The 18,520-nt window shown below is 43.5% G+C and overlaps 4 protein-coding genes across 4 annotated transcripts; 1 reads left to right on the forward strand and 3 right to left on the reverse strand.

Moving 5' to 3' along the window:
* Positions 1-484: 484 nt before the first annotated feature.
* LOC311227174 (hemoglobin embryonic subunit alpha-like) lies at positions 485-1,209 on the reverse strand. Its single transcript, XM_084312720.1, has 3 exons — positions 1,097-1,209; positions 785-992; positions 485-693 (listed from the first exon to the last, which is right to left on the reverse strand). Exons 1-3 carry the CDS (start codon positions 1,189-1,191, stop codon positions 565-567), a joined length of 432 nt encoding a protein of 143 aa, XP_084168846.1. The 5' UTR covers positions 1,192-1,209; the 3' UTR covers positions 485-564.
* Positions 1,210-11,790: 10,581 nt separating this feature from the next.
* LOC311226276 (hemoglobin embryonic subunit alpha-like) lies at positions 11,791-12,526 on the forward strand. Its single transcript, XM_084311679.1, has 3 exons — positions 11,791-11,918; positions 12,023-12,230; positions 12,318-12,526. The coding sequence occupies exons 1-3, from the start codon at positions 11,824-11,826 to the stop codon at positions 12,444-12,446; spliced, it is 432 nt and encodes a 143-aa protein (XP_084167805.1). The 5' UTR covers positions 11,791-11,823; the 3' UTR covers positions 12,447-12,526.
* A 1,753-nt stretch (positions 12,527-14,279) lies between these two features.
* Positions 14,280-15,258, reverse strand: LOC311226275 (hemoglobin subunit beta-2-like). The gene is made up of 3 exons (XM_084311678.1): positions 15,117-15,258; positions 14,643-14,865; positions 14,280-14,497 (listed from the first exon to the last, which is right to left on the reverse strand). Exons 1-3 carry the CDS (start codon positions 15,206-15,208, stop codon positions 14,369-14,371), a joined length of 444 nt encoding a protein of 147 aa, XP_084167804.1. The 5' UTR covers positions 15,209-15,258; the 3' UTR covers positions 14,280-14,368.
* Positions 15,259-16,983: 1,725 nt separating this feature from the next.
* LOC311227177 (hemoglobin embryonic subunit alpha-like) lies at positions 16,984-17,743 on the reverse strand. Its single transcript, XM_084312724.1, has 3 exons — positions 17,605-17,743; positions 17,293-17,500; positions 16,984-17,192 (listed from the first exon to the last, which is right to left on the reverse strand). The coding sequence occupies exons 1-3, from the start codon at positions 17,697-17,699 to the stop codon at positions 17,064-17,066; spliced, it is 432 nt and encodes a 143-aa protein (XP_084168850.1). The 5' UTR covers positions 17,700-17,743; the 3' UTR covers positions 16,984-17,063.
* Positions 17,744-18,520: the final 777 nt, after the last annotated feature.

An 18,520-nucleotide genomic window follows, 5' to 3' on the forward strand; every position in this document is an offset into this window, starting at 1 on the left:
CTGTTCCCTAAGCCTAATGCATGCACAGAGACAAAAAAGGTATGTATCTTCTTGTCTAACTCCAGGGAAGATGTTAAATAAGCTAATTTCCCAAAATGTTGGAGTTTTCCTTTAAGAAATCACCATTATCTTGATTCAAAGTATAGTTAAAATTCGTTTAATATTCGTTTAAATCAGTAAACAGAGATTTACTAAAAGCTTATCAAATTTGAGTTGTGCAACATAGCTCACATAATTTTTGTATCTGGATTTACTCATTTAAAACAAATAAGTGGTAAATTAGGCCTCATGGCTCAGTCTGCATTTGTCATTTTCAGTAGGTTATTGAGATAGTGTGCTTAGGCTATTATTGATCCACCAATGATCTTATTAAGGCCATGCCGACTAGCCCACCTGATAGACAGAGCTGTGATCCTACCACCAACAACAATTTGTCATTGACTCACAACAATAACAATAACAACAACAACCACCAGAAAACGAATTATCTTGCATTTGGACATTTATTCATCAGATTCAAAGATAGAGCGCATCATGGGTTATGCTTCTCCTCTTGCTTGCAGTTTATCGGTACTTCTCGGCCAGAGCCAGAGCCAGAGCAGCCAGGAACTTGTCAAGAGCCACGTGGACCTCAGGGGTGAAGTCGTCGGGGTACATGATGGCCAGAACTACAAGAATGCAGTGGTTGATGATCTAGAGGAAGAGAGCAGGCATATCGTTATTCACGTGTATCGTCATATGTTAATGTATAGAGCTGGTGAATCTCATGACACAATCTATTCACCTTGAAGTTGGAGGGGTCCACTCGCAGCGTGAAAGCGTGCAGCTCACTGAGAGGGAGAAGTCCTCCGGTCAGATCGTCGATCAGCCCTACGGCCTCGCCAACTGCACCCATGACGGTCATTCCGTGCTTCCTGACCGGAGCAGAGCCGGGGGTTGTCTCCTTCCAGTGGGTGAAATAAGTCTTGGTCTGCGGGTACACCACCAACATCCTGAAATGACACAATGTAAGAACAGTTGTCAAGTGCCGTTTTAAATACAGACCACATTCACAACATTCCATCAGAAGGTCCAAACTGCAGAGATTTAGGCTTACCTGCCGAGAGCATCGGTTCCGATTTCCTCAGACTTGCTGGCAATCTTTGCCCAGAAGAGCTTGACGGTGGCCTTGTCCTTGGCTGTGAGACTCATCTTGACTGTTTCAGCAGAGACTTAGATGCTGAACTCAGGCGGCGGCCAGACTTATATACACACAACAAAGTGTGGGCACACCCGACCGCACCTCCGAGATAAGTGGGCATGTGGCATCTTGGATGCTTACAAAATAGATAAACAAATAGATAGTAGATATATTTACAGTAGTAGATACTTTATTGTCAGAACAAGTCTGAAATGATTGCTTGCATCACAGGTGACCACGGGTTATGTGTACAGCTTGTATGAGATACAAATAATAATAATAATAATAATAATATATATATATATATTATATATATAAAAGAAAATCGCTCCATTACCCTTTTGTGCCCTATAGGTGGCTTATACGTGTGTAATCTTCAACTTGATCTTGGTCTGCAGTTTCTGAGGTGTAAATTACATTTACTGTAATTACTCTTACTTTTACTGATAGTATATATTCAGATAAGATTCTTTATTGCCTATATTTATTGTAATGTATAATATAACTGATAGGGCATACAGACCCTCACCCGCACCTTTGCTTACACCGTTTCTTTTTTCTCATATCTTTATATTCAGATCAAATTTTATTGCCTATATTTATGCCATTTACTATTACCCTGTCCATACCTCCCCTCCCCCCTCCTGCTATGATACCTGGATTTCCTGAATAAAGGGCGGGGGGGGTTCAGAGCCTGCAAAATTCATTTACTGTAATTAGTGTGGGTGACCGGGCAAAGCCAGTCACACCCACACTATTAAAATCTATACACTTTATTTATTCTTTATTATTTATCATAATTATCAAGTCATGAAGTATACCCACCCCCTCAGGTAATTGCATTTCAGATGCTGGTGCATATCCTGCTTTAGACTCACAGAGGACATCTGTCAATGTTTCACCATATTGTCTTGGTATCATTTTAAAGGGGACTATGTCATCTTTCATTCAAGCTAAGATGTGAATATTTCTGACCAATAAGGATTCAGGAAATGTATAATATGCCTACACTATTTCTTGTCAGGGGTGATTGTGAGCCTTAAGAAGAGCAGTACTAGGCTTCTATTAATTAAACTATATACAGCCACTAGGATAATGTCACAAAGTGGTCTGTCTTTATCATACATAATACAGGACATAAAGGACACCACAATGAGATAAGGAACCACCTAGTTGTATAAACAACCTATTAAACAGAATAACATAAATGACTAAATTAACATTGAACGTGAATTATACATTTAATCCCACAGTATACAGTATCGTTATTAATGGGAATAGGAATATGTCAAGATCTGATTATAGTGTGTACTTAAGATAGAGTTGAGATGGGTAACCTAGTCCAGAATCACCCCCTAATGTCACTCAAACTGCTCGTCTCTCTCATCCTGCAGTTTTTATACCTGTACATGCCAGTCCATAAATAAAGTTTTCAATCAATCAAACAATGCCGTTCGTTTGTTTACACTGACTTAGCCCTTTTCGTGACTGCTGATGATACAGCTGTAGGGGCTAACACTGACTCTGATAACGTTAGTTAGCAACCAAGCTATATGCAGGCTTACCTGGCCAATGTGGGTCCTCCTGGACAGATAGATTTGTTAAATCAGAATATCCACAGTGGTGTGCTGGTCCCCAGTAAAGGTCTTGAAAATGAATCTTGAAATATCTCCCAACAAAACATAGCCGAACCAGCTAGCCATAGTTAGCCACTTTACTTGTAGTTCTGAACATTAAAAGAGCATTGTCCTTCCTGCTTCCTAAATTGTATTGCCCGTGAGGCGATGACGTTGTTGTCACGTTTAGCTTTTAATGTGATTTGATTGGAAGAATAATACAGTGCTTGGCTCCCCCCCTAACCCTAGTACCAGGCTGCGACGGTGATAGGCTTAGGAGCTAAGCCCAACCCATTTATTAAGCTAGAATATTATTGGCTAATAAGGAGGTAATGGATGAATAAACAAAAAAAAACTGCCTAGCGTCTAAAAAGCCTCCAAATGTCAATCAAAATAATGCTACCAGCAGACTGCTGGCCTCAGTCAGACTCAGTATGGGCTGCCTCAGTCAGTGACAGTGTTAGAGAGAGTGGGCACAGTTTCGCTCGTTCGGTTAATTTCTCCAGGAGGGAGAAAATTATTATAACACAGAGATGAAAAATATAGATTTTCCTATTATTGTAAACTATAATTTTTTTTAATATATATATATATTTTATATATATTTTTTTACTGTTTATATTTTTGGGGAAGCTTGGCTTCCCTTGGCTTCCATGAATATTCGCCACTGTTCAAAGCGTACCCAAAGCGGACTCCAAGTGCGAAGCTCCTATTCTCTAATGCGCGGACGTCCGCGCCGCTGACTTGGTGTCACACAAAACGCTGCTTGGCGTTTTAGTTGACATCGACTTGCATTTAATGTGACGCCGATCTGCATTTTACTCTGAACACTCGCTTTTTCACTCGCAAAAGAGAATGGCTTTTCTAAATGAAGTGTGTAAAACTGCCAGTTTTATTATCTAAATATTATCAAGTCTGTTATCTCCGTTTCCAATATTACGAAATAAAACGTTAGGTTATGACTATAACCAAGTTCTGTTAGTATAGCGACGCTCGGCATCGCTCTCTGCACTATCTCGCATACGTGCACGCGCACTGAATAAAGACCACAATGTACCTTTAATCCCAATATTCGTCTGACCACACCCCTATCAGCTTACCCATATAAGCAGGGGTGGGGCCACCCACTCTCCTCCTTCCCAAGCTTTCGCCACAAGGCGAGGTCAAAGGCTGCAGCGGCGTCGGATGCCGAGCGTCGCTATACTAACAGAACTTGGTTATAGTCATAACCTAACGTTCTGTATCGTATCGCTCTCGCTCGGCATCGCTCTCTGCACAAGGGAGGCCGAGCGAGAGCCAACGGCCGACAAATACACCCCGCTGACAGCCCCCCACAAACCATCAGAACAGGGAGGGCCGAGCCCCCCCGACCCACCCTAATGGCGGGCACCCCCCCCTATTAGGGGCTTCACGGGAGGGCGACGGACCCGACCGTGCGAAGAGGCACTCAAGCAACTCAACGCACAGGGTGAGCAGACCGTGGCTTGACCCCACGACTACACACACGCACAACCCGCATGCCACCCGGGAACGAACGGAGGAACAACCTCGTTACTGCCCCCAGAATCACGGGGTCAAGGGCAAACCCAACCCCGTGGCAAGGCCGTAGCAGCGGAGCACGAAGGAAGACCCAGACCCACCAAAAGGACTGGACTCCCTAGAATGGGGGCCCGGAGAAGTCCATGATGCCAGCATCAAGACCCCACCAGGTGGGCACGTAGTGCCCCGCCCCCCACATCGCCAGCGTATTCGGACAAAGGCCCCTCAGTTACTGCACCTGGTATTCCCAGGCGGAATCCCATCCAAGTACTAACCAGGCCAGAACCTGCTTAGCTTCCGAGATCGGACGAGATCGGGCGTGTTCAGGTTGGTATGGCCGTAAGCCGAGCGGGCCCTGTCCCCCCAATAGTACACCGCCTGGCACACTGACCCTGCAGAACAGGCAGTCAGCATGGCCGTAAGCACACAAAAAAAGTTAACCAACGGAAGCAGGCAGCGCACCGGGGAAAAACCAGGCAACAGGCTGTTAACCCTAGCCTGGAGACTGCGGACGAGACAGGCGCCAGAGGGGACAGCTGAACACAGCCGCCCCGGCGGAAGGAGCGTAAGCTGGCGGTGTTGCATGACCAAGCCTCCATTTAAAAACCCCCACCCAGAGGGGTCGAGGCAGAGAAGGCTGACACGATTGGCAGACGTCATGAACGTGCAGGGGCACCCTCAAACGGTGAACCCGGGAGTTGACACTGCTCCAACACACCAGGGAATCAACCACCTCGGTGTTACCCAATGCGGTGGTTGTTCCTATAACCCCTCAAGAAAAAACTCCAAAACACACCTGCGGGTATACACCGGCTATACCGCAGTACAAGTGTTTCAGTTTCCAAAAAGGGTTAACCCAGGCCTACGGGTCGCAAACATCACTTCGGACCGGGCCTGGCGGTACGGGAAGCACAGGGTCACCAGAGGAGGTCAAAAAACCACCCCCACAGGCCCCTCTTCGCCATGCGTGAGAGAGGAGCGAAAAATAATGGAGAACCAGCCCCTAAGCACACCGTACCTGGTATTCCCCGGCGGTCTCCCAACCAAGTACTAACCAGGACCAACCTGTGTAGCGGCCGAGATCCGACGAGATCGAGCGCGTACAGAATGGCATGGCTGTAAGCCATGACGACAGTGCTGAGTAAAAACATACCCAACCAGGGTCTCCATAGCGCTTAACCCTGTGACACCCAGACCGACCTGGCATTTTTCCCCCTGAAAAAAGCCCAAGTCCCTCAGGGTACCAGAACAGCAGATCTGCATCCCCGGCGGACAACGGGTTCAACTGATCTGGACCAGCGTGACCAGAACCAGTCCCGTGCCCTAACCACGCCGACATGCCTACTCCAGGAGAAGGGCAGATATGCGTGTTGATCTTAACATGAAAAGAAGGCGCCACCCAGACGTTCGGACGAACCGCGCCTGGTGGCCCACCCCAAGGGCGTGAGACCCCACCACATATGTTCAGATCCATCCCGTCATCATCCCCCAGACATGAACGAGAATCCGTCGACAACCCACCCAGGTCATGGGATGTGGTCGTCGGAAGAGGAAAAACCCCCATCTCAGTTGCTTTATAAAAACGCTGTTTCAACCACAAGCAACCAAGGCGTGCCAGTCAATCGCCTGTTTACAGCGAGCTAGCACTATACGTGCGTCGGGACACACCCCCATCAATGAACAGGCTATTTAGACCTGTCATTGAATCCCCAAGGCGCCCAGGGGAACGACAAGAGGGGTGTGACACTCCCTAACTCCAACACTTCTGGAATAGAAAGAAGGAAGCATCAACAGTATGTATCCCAGTCTACACAGCCGGGGTAAAAAATGTTCACATTTTTACATCCCACCACCCTCCCATAGGAAAGAGACGGGGATCCCCAGAGAGACTTCCCACGCGAGCTGTACAGATTGAAAAGAATATATTGCACCTTGAGCCATGTAAAAAACTGGTTTTAGGGCCTCCGGGGAAGAGGCACTGAACCCATACACACTCAATAAACGAATTGAATCGAATATACATACAATAGAAAAGGACCCTTCTAGAGGGTCCACTCACTTTGACAATCTGAGGAGGAAGGCTCTGTACTCTGATGGAGGCTTCCTCACATGGAAGAAGGAGTCCGAACTCACAGAAGGCCCGAATAGGCGCTTGGTGAGGAGGAGCCCTGACCACCCCCCCTGAAAACAGATCCATCACATGGACCTGAACAGCACACGGAAGTCCTACCAACAGAGACGCGCACGGTGACGTACTCTATGGCGGGGGAATTCCTGCGGTGCACACGCCCAATATACCAGGCCGTGGGACCAGGAACTCCCTCCCCCCCCCCCCCCCCCCGTAACGTGCCGAACCGCCACGTGACGGGAACCTTGAAGGACAGGGGGTGTACCCCTGACCGACAGAACAATGGGGAGAGGAAAGGTTACCAGTTCACCCCTTTACGACCCCACACCCATGATACGATGTAACGACAAAAAGAGAATATGACACAGTCATAGTCAGCTCTATGAAGCGTTTCACAGCTCCACACAGCGCATGAGCTAACCTGCTATCTGATTTTTACTAAGGAAAAACACAGAATAGAGAGGGCTCTAAGAACCCCGGTCCAACATACACATGTGCTTCTGTGGCCAGTACAACCCAGTTGTAGGTCACATGACACACACAACCCATCATCACCTACAAAAAATGGCAAAAACACTCAACAGAGGAACGCCGTTTTTTTCACAATGAGAGAATACATCATTCTTGATTAGTATCGACCACAGGCCTTGCTAAGCACACATGACAGCAACCAAACCAATTTCCCTTTAGGAAATAAGTTTCTCCAGCAGATTTAGCACAACCTCAGCAATCAAGCTAAGAGTTACATCGTATCCCTACCACACAAAAGACACAATTAATGCACAACATGTCTGATAGGAGGATGAAAAAGTCCCCAGGGAACCGGGGGGGAAACACAATCCTCCTATTTTACCCTCAATACGGCCAGTTAAAACAGGAAAACCTGTTAATGTGTGAACACACTGTTCATTGTCATTACAGTCTGAGGAAGAACATTCTTTTACTCACTTGTCACCAAGCATAGCTTCATAGGTTAGTTACCTTAGTTGTGAGTACACGGCCGTGTTTCTCACACAACAACCAGATCATTACATCCCGTTTGCACGGAGAAGCTAACTGCCAGTGACAAAAACAGCTCACACATAACCCGCAACGTATCCTAAATGCATTGTAGCAACACACGTTTTGGGAAAAACACCGTTATTCACAATACATTTAGCAAAGTAAAACCAGAAGACGTGTTATGAGGTCTGGTCAACCCCGTTCCTACCCGGAACGCAGATCAGCGAAGTGCAGTCACAGACACCGTAGGAAACACAGCCGCTCCTGTGTTGTCCGAACTGGGCAGCGTCACCGCCCCAACCCGCACTACAGTCCCCTGTTGATGCAACCTTGCCGTCCTGGCTCAGGGCAGGGTCGACGAAAACATCCCCTGTCAAGGATGACGTCGTGGTCAAGAGTGTAAAACATGTTAAAATCAAAGCACGTTCAACAGACTAGCATCAAGCTAACGGCCGCTCCAACCGTTCGGGTGCTACTGCTTCTGCTCGCGAGACGCCGATCTAACGACGCACGCGATCAGAAGCGAGCTCACGGCGGCGCGCGAGAAGCTAAGCTACCCCGCGCCAGGCCATGGCCATAGCAGCAAGCTAACGTTACCTAGCGACCACGACATGCTAGCCCCGCAGCTAACAGCTGACTGGCTAATAGTAGGCCCTAAGCAGGCCATGCAGCGATCCAGCAGGCTAACGCAGCAGTTAACAGCTGACTGGCTAACCGTAAGCTATGAACATGTAAACAATGACATAACACTCACCCAGACAGGCCGCCGTTCTGAACCTCTCCTCACTTTTTAAGAGAAAAGAGAAAACAAGATGTCAACACCGCTTCACAACGGTGACTTTACCACATCCGACGGAATCAGCACAGTACCAACTGGCCTGTGTAACTGACTTTGAACATGAATCTGCCGCTATCGCACATTACATGCACATATCCCCTCGTGAAGGAATACTCTCATTTGGATATGAAAGATGGGGCCTTAACACGGTGACAGAGAGAATCCACTCGTCCAGAACACACAGGGATCACCAGTGTCAATGGTCGCGGCCCACTAGTTAAAACTATAATGGTCTTCAGACCAAGGCCTTCTGTCGCCTAGGTGGCTGAACAAAGGACCCTAGCCTGGGGCCGGTTTCCATAAACTTTGTCAAGTAGCCCCCATAGCACTAACAGACAAGTGGAGCCCGCCAGCAAACACTACTCACCCAACCTGGAACGCACCGCTTCTCACAACAGCGGCATGTCCGACAGTTCAGCTGTGGCCTGACAGGTTTCACCCCAACAAACACAGCAAGGAACTGCAGTTGAGAAGCATGCAGCGGCGTGCTCCCAATACGAAAACCGGTGGAGGGTTTTTAGAATGATCATCATCTTCCAGACACTCCAGTACGAAGACAATATTGCCGTATTTTCTCGAAAATAGTGAGAGAGAAAATAAAGATATGATGTCAACGTATCCTTGTTTCCCAAAGCTGCTCCTAAACCTTTCTTCCATCATGGTGTCAAGTGTGGGGATCTACCGAGGCACTTCTTCCTTGTGGTGAAAGCGAGAAGGAGGAGAGTGGGTGGCCCCACCCCTGCTTATATGGGTAAGCTGATAGGGGTGTGGTCAGACGAATATTGGGATTAAAGGTACATTGTGGTCTTTATTCAGTGCGCGTGCACGTATGCGAGATAGTGCAGAGAGCGATGCCGAGCGAGAGCGATACGATACAGAACTGGTGTTTTTATTTCATGCAATGCGTAATTTCAGCACCACGCGCTGTCCACCTCATGTTGAGCAAGCCTATACAGTACATTGCACCTCGCTGCCTATATACCTGTTATTTAAGTGTGTAAAACTGCCCGTTTTATTATCGAAATATTGGAAACGGAGATAAGATACTCTTTATTGACATCGGATGACGACGACATGACAGAAGTTGAACAGCGTGGGAAAAATTGTGTAAACTGGCGCAAGACATGTAGGAAATTGGTCCGCGGAGGTCCGCGTACAGTCCGCTCGACTATGGGAGCACCTTCAGAGGGAGCTGTCAATCAACTCAGTGCTGCCATGACCTAGCAATGCCCTCTCAGGGGATTAACCCTTTATCCCTAGGCCGTGCCCCCTTTTTGTATCTTTTGAACCGTTTGTCGTAGAGACTTGCGGGTTGTGCCATTGTACTCAGTAGGGATATCCTCTTTCATTGGTCTATGTTGACCACGCCCCTATGGTTCGGCTCCTCCCCCCTCAGGGGATTAACCCTTGATCCTTAGGCCGCGCCCCCTTTGTGTATCTTTTGAACCGTTTGTCATAGAGACTTGCAGGTTGTGGCATTAGTAGGGATATCCTCTTTCATTGGTCTATGTTGACCACTCCCCCGATCCTTAGGCCACACCCCCTTTTTGTATCTTTTGAACCGTTTGTCGTAGAGACTTGCGGGTTGTGCCATTGTACTCAGTAGGGATATCTTCTTTCATTGGTCTATGTTGACCACTCCCCCGATCCTTAGGCCGCGCCCCCTTTTTGTATCTTTTGAACCGTTTGTCGTAGAGACTTGCGGGTTGTGCCATTGTACTCAGTAGGGATATCCTCTTTCATTGGTCTATGTTGACCACTCCCCCGATCCTTAGGCCACACCCTCTTTTTGTATCTTTTGAACTGTTTGTCGTAGAGACTTGCGGGTTGTGCCATTGTACTCAGTAGGGATATCCTCTTTCATTGGTCTATGTTGACCACTCCCCCAATCATTAGGCCACGCCCCTTTTATATCTTTTGAACCGTTTGTCGTAGACATTTGTGGGTTGTGCCATTGTACTCAGTAGGGATATCCTCTTTCATTGGTCTATATTGACCACATCCTTAGGCCGCGCCCCCTTTTTGTATCTTTTGAACCGTTTGTCATAGAGACTCGCGAGAGACCCTCTCCCATTGGCCGGTGGTGCACAGGCATCATCCACACTTTCACAATTTCCCTGCGCGGAATTGTCTAGTCATATAAGCTTCTAATTTTCCCTGTGGTTTTTTTAAAGACACACATGATCAGTGAGCTGGTTTGATACATCCAATGATCTAGACTAGAGAGTTATCCATGATGGTGGGGTTCAGGGTTGACTTTCTGATGGTTGGTGTGACTCTGGGTGAGAGGGTTCACTGCTGTTGTTTACAAAGGGCCCGCAATTTAGTTAACAAACATATTCTAGGCTTACATTTAGTGCCTACATAATAAAATAAAAAGATATTCCCTTATTCAGGAAATTCAGGTGCCATAGCAAGAGTGGAGAGTCCATTAGTGTGTATGTGGAGCATGACTGTCAAAGAAATGGCCATAAGTTGAGATAGAAATGTCCAATTCCATTTATTTATTTTATCAGCGAGGGCACAGTTGTGACATCGTTTTGGTGTGTTGTTTTTATATCTACGTCCAAAATTGAGATCCCTCTCGCAATTTACAAAAGGTGATGATAAAACAAAAAAAGCAGTTTCTACACTAGTTATTAACATCCGCCATTTGTTCCCATGGACCAAAATTGCCCGTTCAGAGTCTATTTGTAGCCAAACGGTGCAGTGAACTTTCCAAAAAGTAATAGCAACTCGAGTTGGACCAAGCCGGTCGTTTTGATAGCTTACACTTGTATGTGGTACGAAAGCTGAGTTAGCGGACAAAAATCTGCGGAATAATAAAGAATAAATAAAGTGTATAGATTTTAATAGTGTGGTGTGACTGGCTTTGCCCGGTCACCCACACTTATTACAGTAAATTTATTTTGCAGGCTCTGAACCCCCCCCCCCGTAGGCAGCTATACTGGGCACAAATGGTGACAGAGCGATTTTCTTTTTTATATATTATATATATAATATATATATTTATATTTATATATATAATATAATATAATAATAAATAATAATAAATTTTGTTTTAATTATTTTTATTATTTTTATCTCATACAAGCTGTACATGTGATCACCTGTGATGCAAGCAATCATTTCAGACTTGTTCTGACAATAAATATCTACTGTAAATATAGCTTCTGTATCTATTTATCTACGTATTTATGTATTTGGAAATCATCCAAAATGTCACGTGTCCACTTAATGGAGCGAGTTTATATATATATAATTATTATTTGTATCTTATGCAAGATGTCCACATCACCCATGGTCACTTGTGATGCAAGCAATTAATAATTTCAGACTTGTTCTGACAATAAAGTATCTACTACTGTAAATATATCTACTATCTATTTGGTAAACATCCAAGATGCCACATGCCCACTTATCTTGGAGGTGCGGTCGGGTGTGCCCACACTTTGTTGTGTGTATATAAGTCTGGCCGCCGCCTGAGTTCAGCATCCAAGTATCTGCTGAAACAGTCAAGATGAGTCTCACAGCCAAGGACAAGGCCGCCGTCAAGCTCTTCTGGGCAAAGATTGCCAGCAAGTCTGAGGAAATCGGAACCGATGCTCTCGGCAGGTAAGCCTAAATCTCTGCAGTTTGGACCTTCTGATGGAATGTTGTGAATGTGGTCTCTATTTAAAACGGCACCTGACAACTGTTCTTACATTGTGTCATTTCAGGATGTTGGTGGTGTACCCGCAGACCAAGACTTATTTCAACCACTGGAAGGAGACAGCCCCCGGCTCTGCTCCAGTCAGGAAGCACGGAATGACCATCATGGGTGCAGTTGGCGAGGCCGTAGGGCTGATGGACGATCTGACCGGAGGCCTTCTCCCTCTCAGTGAGCTGCACGCTTACACACTGCGAGTGGACCCCTCCAACTTCAAGGTGAATAGATTGTGTCATGAGATTCACCAGCTACATTAACATATGACGATACACGTGAATAACGATATGCCTGCTCTCTTCCTCTAGATCATCAACCACTGCATTCTTGTAGTTCTGGCCATCATGTACCCCGACGACTTCACCCCCGAGGTCCACGTGGCTCTTGACAAGTTCCTGGCTGCTCTGGCTCTGGCTCTGGCCGAGAAGTACCGATAAACTGCAAGCAAGAGGAGAAGCATAACCCATGATGCGCTCTATCTTTGAATCTGATGAATAAATGTCCAAACGCAAGACAATTCGTTTTCTGGTGGTTGTTGTTGTTATTGTTATTGTTGTGAGTCAATGACACATTGTTGTTGGTGGTAGGATCACAGCTCTGTCTATCAGGTGGGCTAGTCGGCATGGCCTTAATAAGATCATTGGTGGATCAATAATAGCCTATAAGCACACTATCTCAATAACCTACTGAAAATGACAAATGCAGACTGAGCCATGAGGCCTAATTTACCACGTATTTGTTTTAAAAGAGTAAATCCAGATAAAAAATTATGCAGAGCTATGTTGCACAACTCAAATTTGATCAGCATTTAGTAAATCTATGTTTACTGATTTAAACTAATATTAAACTAATTTTAACTATACTTTGAATCAAGATAATGGTGATTTCTTAACAACAACAAAAGGAAAATGCAATGAGTTTTGGCCAAACATATAAGAAAAAACTGCCAGCTGTCAGATAAGTGCTACTTAATTGTTAAATAGCTCTACATTCCTACAGCCATCACTGAAAAATAGTACTTTTTACTAGTTTTCACCTACAATTTCCACGTGAACATGTTGAACAGAATAAGCAACATATTCTCAGTAATAAACTTTGAAGAAGAAAGGATGGACAATAGACTATTAGGCTACTTAGGATATACTATATTATACTCTACTCTTGTTTCATTCAATCTATACATAACATTGCATTTCTCTCTCCAATTTATTCTATTTCCATAATTATCAACCTCATAATACAAAAATAAGAACAATAAATTATTAATACTAGTATTAGTATTAGTATATAGTATAAAGATATATAATTAATATGATGTCATAATAGGCTATACATTATTGTTATTATTATAATTATTATAGGTGTGAAGGATGGAAGCTGTAGTAGCTTTATTAAGATAAGATATATATATATTATAAGTAGTGCTGTCAATCGATTAAAATATTTAACTCGATTAATCGCATGATTGTCCATAATTAATCGCATTTTCTTATTTACATTTTTTTTCTACCTTTAAGTTCCAAGTTTTAATACTCTTATCAACATGAGAGTCAACAAATGCTTGCTTTATGCAGCCATTTAACACAAAAGGATGACCCTCATGCATTGCAAATTTGCATCAAATTCAAAACAGAGTGATGCACAAAATAACTTAAGAAAATAATAATTTAAAACAATGAATAAAGTGTGCATGCAATAATAGGGGAAAGAAAACGTTAGGAACTTGTTACATTCACACACACAAGGGCTGAGTAATCACCCCCCCCCCATATACAGTATAGTGTAAACAATATAACAAATCAATATAATTAACTCTGGACATGTGCATATGGGCAACAAGGTGCGAGATGAGGGTATATGTATGCCCTCTCAGTTATATTTGCCCTAAAATAAATAGTTACAACATATAATCTAATAACAGAATAATCTAAATCTAATGTAATATATAATATGAAAAAAGGACGAAAGTAAATAAAGTAAAAATAAATAAATAAATAAATAAATAAATAAATAAATAAATAAATAAATAAATAAATAAATAAATAAATAAATAAATAAATAAATAAATAAATAAATAAATAAATAAATAAATAAATAAATAAATAAATAAATAAATAAATAAATAAATAAATAAATAAATAAATAAATACATGAATACATGAATAAATAAATAAATACATGTTATTGATTCGCTTATTCAGGTAAAGCCTATTCGAATGACGAGTTAATGAAGCCCTGCATTAATGAACACAGTCATGGACAACAAGCAATTTGTTTCTTGTTTCAAGATTGTTTTATTTTCTTTTGACAGAGGATAGGGACAAGATGGTGGTCCTCGGATGGCGCTCTGCTGTCTCGTCTAGTGGTACTGCCTTCCCAGGGCGGACACCACCACGCGCAAGAACTTCTGGAAAGCTGCCTGCACATCAGCGGTGAAGGCAGTTCCCAACTGGGCTGCGACGACCACGGTCAGACAGTCGGCGAGCAGCTGCACCACAAGAGGAGATGTTCAACCATTAGATTAGGCTGCAACTTGTAAACAAAACACCCTACGCTGTTGGTCTAGTATAGGACCACTTTGAGAAATGGCAGAATAATAATGCATGTATTTTGTGTAGAATTACGTGTCGTACCCTGAAGTTATCTGGATCCACGTGCAGTTTCTCGGAGTGCAGGACGCTCAACTCTTTGTATGTCTCTGCGATGTTGTCCATGTTCTTCAGAGCGCGGTCCAGTCCGTGCAGCACGGTGGCTCCGTGTTTGGCGACCAGCGGGTTTCCGATAATGGCAGCGGCGTTGTAGAGGTTTCCAAAGCTGGTGAAATACCTCTGGGTCCAGGGATAGACGACCAGACACCTGGAAAACAGAGAGACACATGGATACATCGTTACATGGGACCAGTAAGCATTCGGTAGCTGAAGTAATGGAGTAACGAGTTGTTTTTGATGGGATAACTGTAATTATTATTCCTGAACTTGAGGTAGTAATTCTTTACACTACTTGTTACGAAACATTGTGCACATGAACCACGTCTGGTTAGCTGTCTAATTCATTCTACAGGTAACACCTGTCTCTTTTAAAGACAAGTACAGCAACAAACAGCTCACCTGGACAGAGCTGCAGCGCCTGTGGCTTCATAGTCCAAATTGGCGAAGATCTTCTGGATGGTATCACGCTCAAAGTCTGTCCACTCAACCATGTTGCTGGCTGTTTTCTCTGTAAGAGTACTTTCTGAAACTGAAAGAGATGAGTACTTGTGGTCTGTGTCTGTAACCGTTATTTAAAGGAACCCTTCTCCCCTCCCAGTCTGTGATTGGTCGCAGGAGGATTGTGGGCTGGTCCATCAAAATGCTACAGATCTTTAGATAATACAAGATGACGAGCAGAGAAAGTCTGCATGCTGTTGATTGGTCGCAGGAGGATTGTGGGCTGGTCCATCAAAATGCTATACATTTAGCTAAATACACAGGCTATACCACAACAGCTCAAATGCAATGTCTTTTGTCATAATAAATGAGTTTGTTAGTCCTGTTGTTTTTAAATATATAATTTAAATAGAATCATAATAAATAAATAAATAAAAACATACATACATACTATGTATGTATGTATTATTTATTTATTATGATTATATTTAAATTATATTTAAAAAAACAACAGGATTAACAAACTTGTTTTACTTTCATCCTTTTTAGGAGCAACAAATCGAGATAAACACTTTATTATAATAACAATAATGTATAGCCCATTATGACATCATATTAATTATATAGCTTTATAACATTAGTACTATATACCACTAATACTAATATTAATAGTTTATTGTTCTTATTTTTGTATTATGAGCTTGATAATTATGGAAATTTGACGTAAAGAAAGAAATTCAATGTTATATAGATTGAATGAAACAAGAGTATAATATACTATATCCTAAGTAGCCTAATAGTCTATTGTCCATCCTTTCTTCTTCAAAGTTTATTACTGAGAATATGTTGCTTATTCTGTTCAACATGTTCACGTGGAAATTGTAGGTGAAAACTAGTCAAAAGTACCCTATTTCAGTGATGGCTGTAGGAATGTAGAGCTATTTAACAATTAAGTAGCACTTATCTGACAGCTGGCCGTTTTCCTTTTGTTGTTGTTAAAATCACCATTATCTTGATTCAAAGTATGGGTTAATAAATTAGTTTAATATTAGTTTAAATCAGTAAACATAGATTTACTAAAAGCTGATAAAAGTTGACTTGTGCAACATAGCTCCACGTAATTTTTAATCTGGATTTATACTGGAATCTGGAAGACACACAAGGTCCTCATCCAAAAGAGACTGCGTGGTTCCTCTCCTGTGCGTTTGGACAATCTGCCTTCTCTGTTAGAGCCACACAGTACTGGAACACTATGCCTATACACATATCTGGACCTTTAACACGCTTGAACAATTAAAAATAAAACTGTTAAAAACTGGCTCAAAGAACACTGCACCCACAGCTAAATTCATTAACTGTGTGTATATGCAATTCAGCTTTATTCTGTTTTTTATGTGTATTTTTGTTCAAATGTGTATATTGTGATGATGAATTGTATTTTATGAGGGCTATTTGATGTATGTTATGTGTGATAACCTTTTTTAACATCTTGGCCAGGGACTACAGATAAAATCTAGCCTTCTGGCTAATTCTGGCGTATTTACATTTTAATGTTGATTAATATGCACGGTCCCTTTTGCAAATAAACTTAAACTTAAACTCATTTAAAACAAATAAGTGGTAAGGCCTCATGGCTCAGTCTACATTTGTCACTTTCAGTAAGCTATTGAGATAGTGTGCTTATAGGCTATTATTGATCCACCAATGATCTTATTAAGGCCATGCCGACTAGCCCACCTGATAGAGAGAGCTGTAATCCTACCACCAACAACAATTTGTCATTCACTCACAACAATAACAATAACAACAACAACCACCAGGAAACGAATTGTCTTGCGTTTGGACATTTATTCATAAGATTCAAAGATAGAGCGCATCATGGGTTATGCTTCTCCTCTTGCTTGCAGTTTATCGGTACTTCTCGGCCAGAGCCAGAGCCAGAGCAGCCAGGAACTTGTCAAGAGCCACGTGGACCTCGGGGGTGAAGTCGTTGGGGTACATGATGGCCAGAACTACAAGAATGCAGTGGTTGATGATCTAGAGGAAGAGAGCAGGCATATCGTTATTCACGTGTATCGTCATGTGATATATATACTAATGTATAGAGCTGGTGAATCTCATGACACAATCTATTCACCTTGAAGTTGGAGGGGTCCACTCGCAGTGTGTAAGCGTGCAGCTCACTGAGAGGGAGAAGGCCTCCGGTCAGATCGTCCATCAGCCCTACGGCCTCGCCAACTGCACCCATGATGGTCATTCCGTGCTTCCTGACCGGAGCAGAGCCGGGGGCTGTCTCCTTCCAGTGGTTGAAATAAGTCTTGGTCTGCGGGTACACCACCAACATCCTGAAATGACACAATGTAAGAACAGTTGTCAGGTGCCGTTTTAAATACAGACCACATTCACAACATTCCACCAGAAGGTCCAAACTGCAGAGATTTAGGCTTACCTGCCGAGAGCATCGGTTCCGATTTCCTCAGACTTGCTGGCAATCTTTGCCCAGAAGAGCTTGACGGCGGCCTTGTCCTTGGGTGTGAGACTCATCTTGACTGTTTCAGCAGAGACTTAGATGCTGAACTCAGGCGGCGGCCAGACTTATATACACACAACAAAGTGTGGGCACACCCGACCGCACCTCCGAGATAAGTGGGCACGTGGCCTCTTGGATGCGTACCAAATACATTATTTCCTACACCACAAGTCAAGTCAAGTCAAGTCAAGAGTTTTATTTGTCATGGCATACAAGTATACAGTGAAATGCGGGGGGTCTTGCCCGCAATGATTGTGCAATAATACCATAATACAATAATAAGAATCCAATAGGATGAGAATAAGACATTTGTGCAATAATACAAGAATAAGAATAAAGACATATCAGGTATATGTACATGAAGTTTACAAAAAGCATGGTAAGACATGCTAAGGTCCTGCGATAGTGCAGTACACTGTTAGCTACGGATGAGGCACTGGGTCTTATGTACACTACTATACAATGCTATACTATACAATCTACAGTTATACTATGTGTCCTTATGCTAGCTTGCTATCCATCTGTTTACTATACAAGAACCACTCCCGTTCTTGTTTTTAAAGTGACCTTTCATTGTGTAAAGTAACCATGAGTGTGAGCGTGTGCAGCATGTGTGTGTGTGTTCATGTTAAAGTGACTGCTAGTGTGTGAGCGTATATAGTGTGTGTGTTGTGTGTGTGCTCATGTGTGCTTGTGTGTGGAGAGTTCAGTGTTCAAGACTCTGATGGCCTGGGGGAAGAAGCTGAGCCGAAGTCTCTCTGTCCTAGTTGCTGGTGTGCGCAGGCGTTTGCCTGACCGCAGCAGCTTGAACAGGCTGTTGTTGGGGTGGTGAGGG

The sequence above is a fragment of the Notolepis coatsorum genome (genome assembly GCF_963971535.1).
Source record: "Notolepis coatsorum genome assembly, chromosome: 4".
Classification (NCBI taxonomy): domain Eukaryota; kingdom Metazoa; phylum Chordata; class Actinopteri; order Aulopiformes; family Paralepididae; genus Notolepis; species Notolepis coatsorum.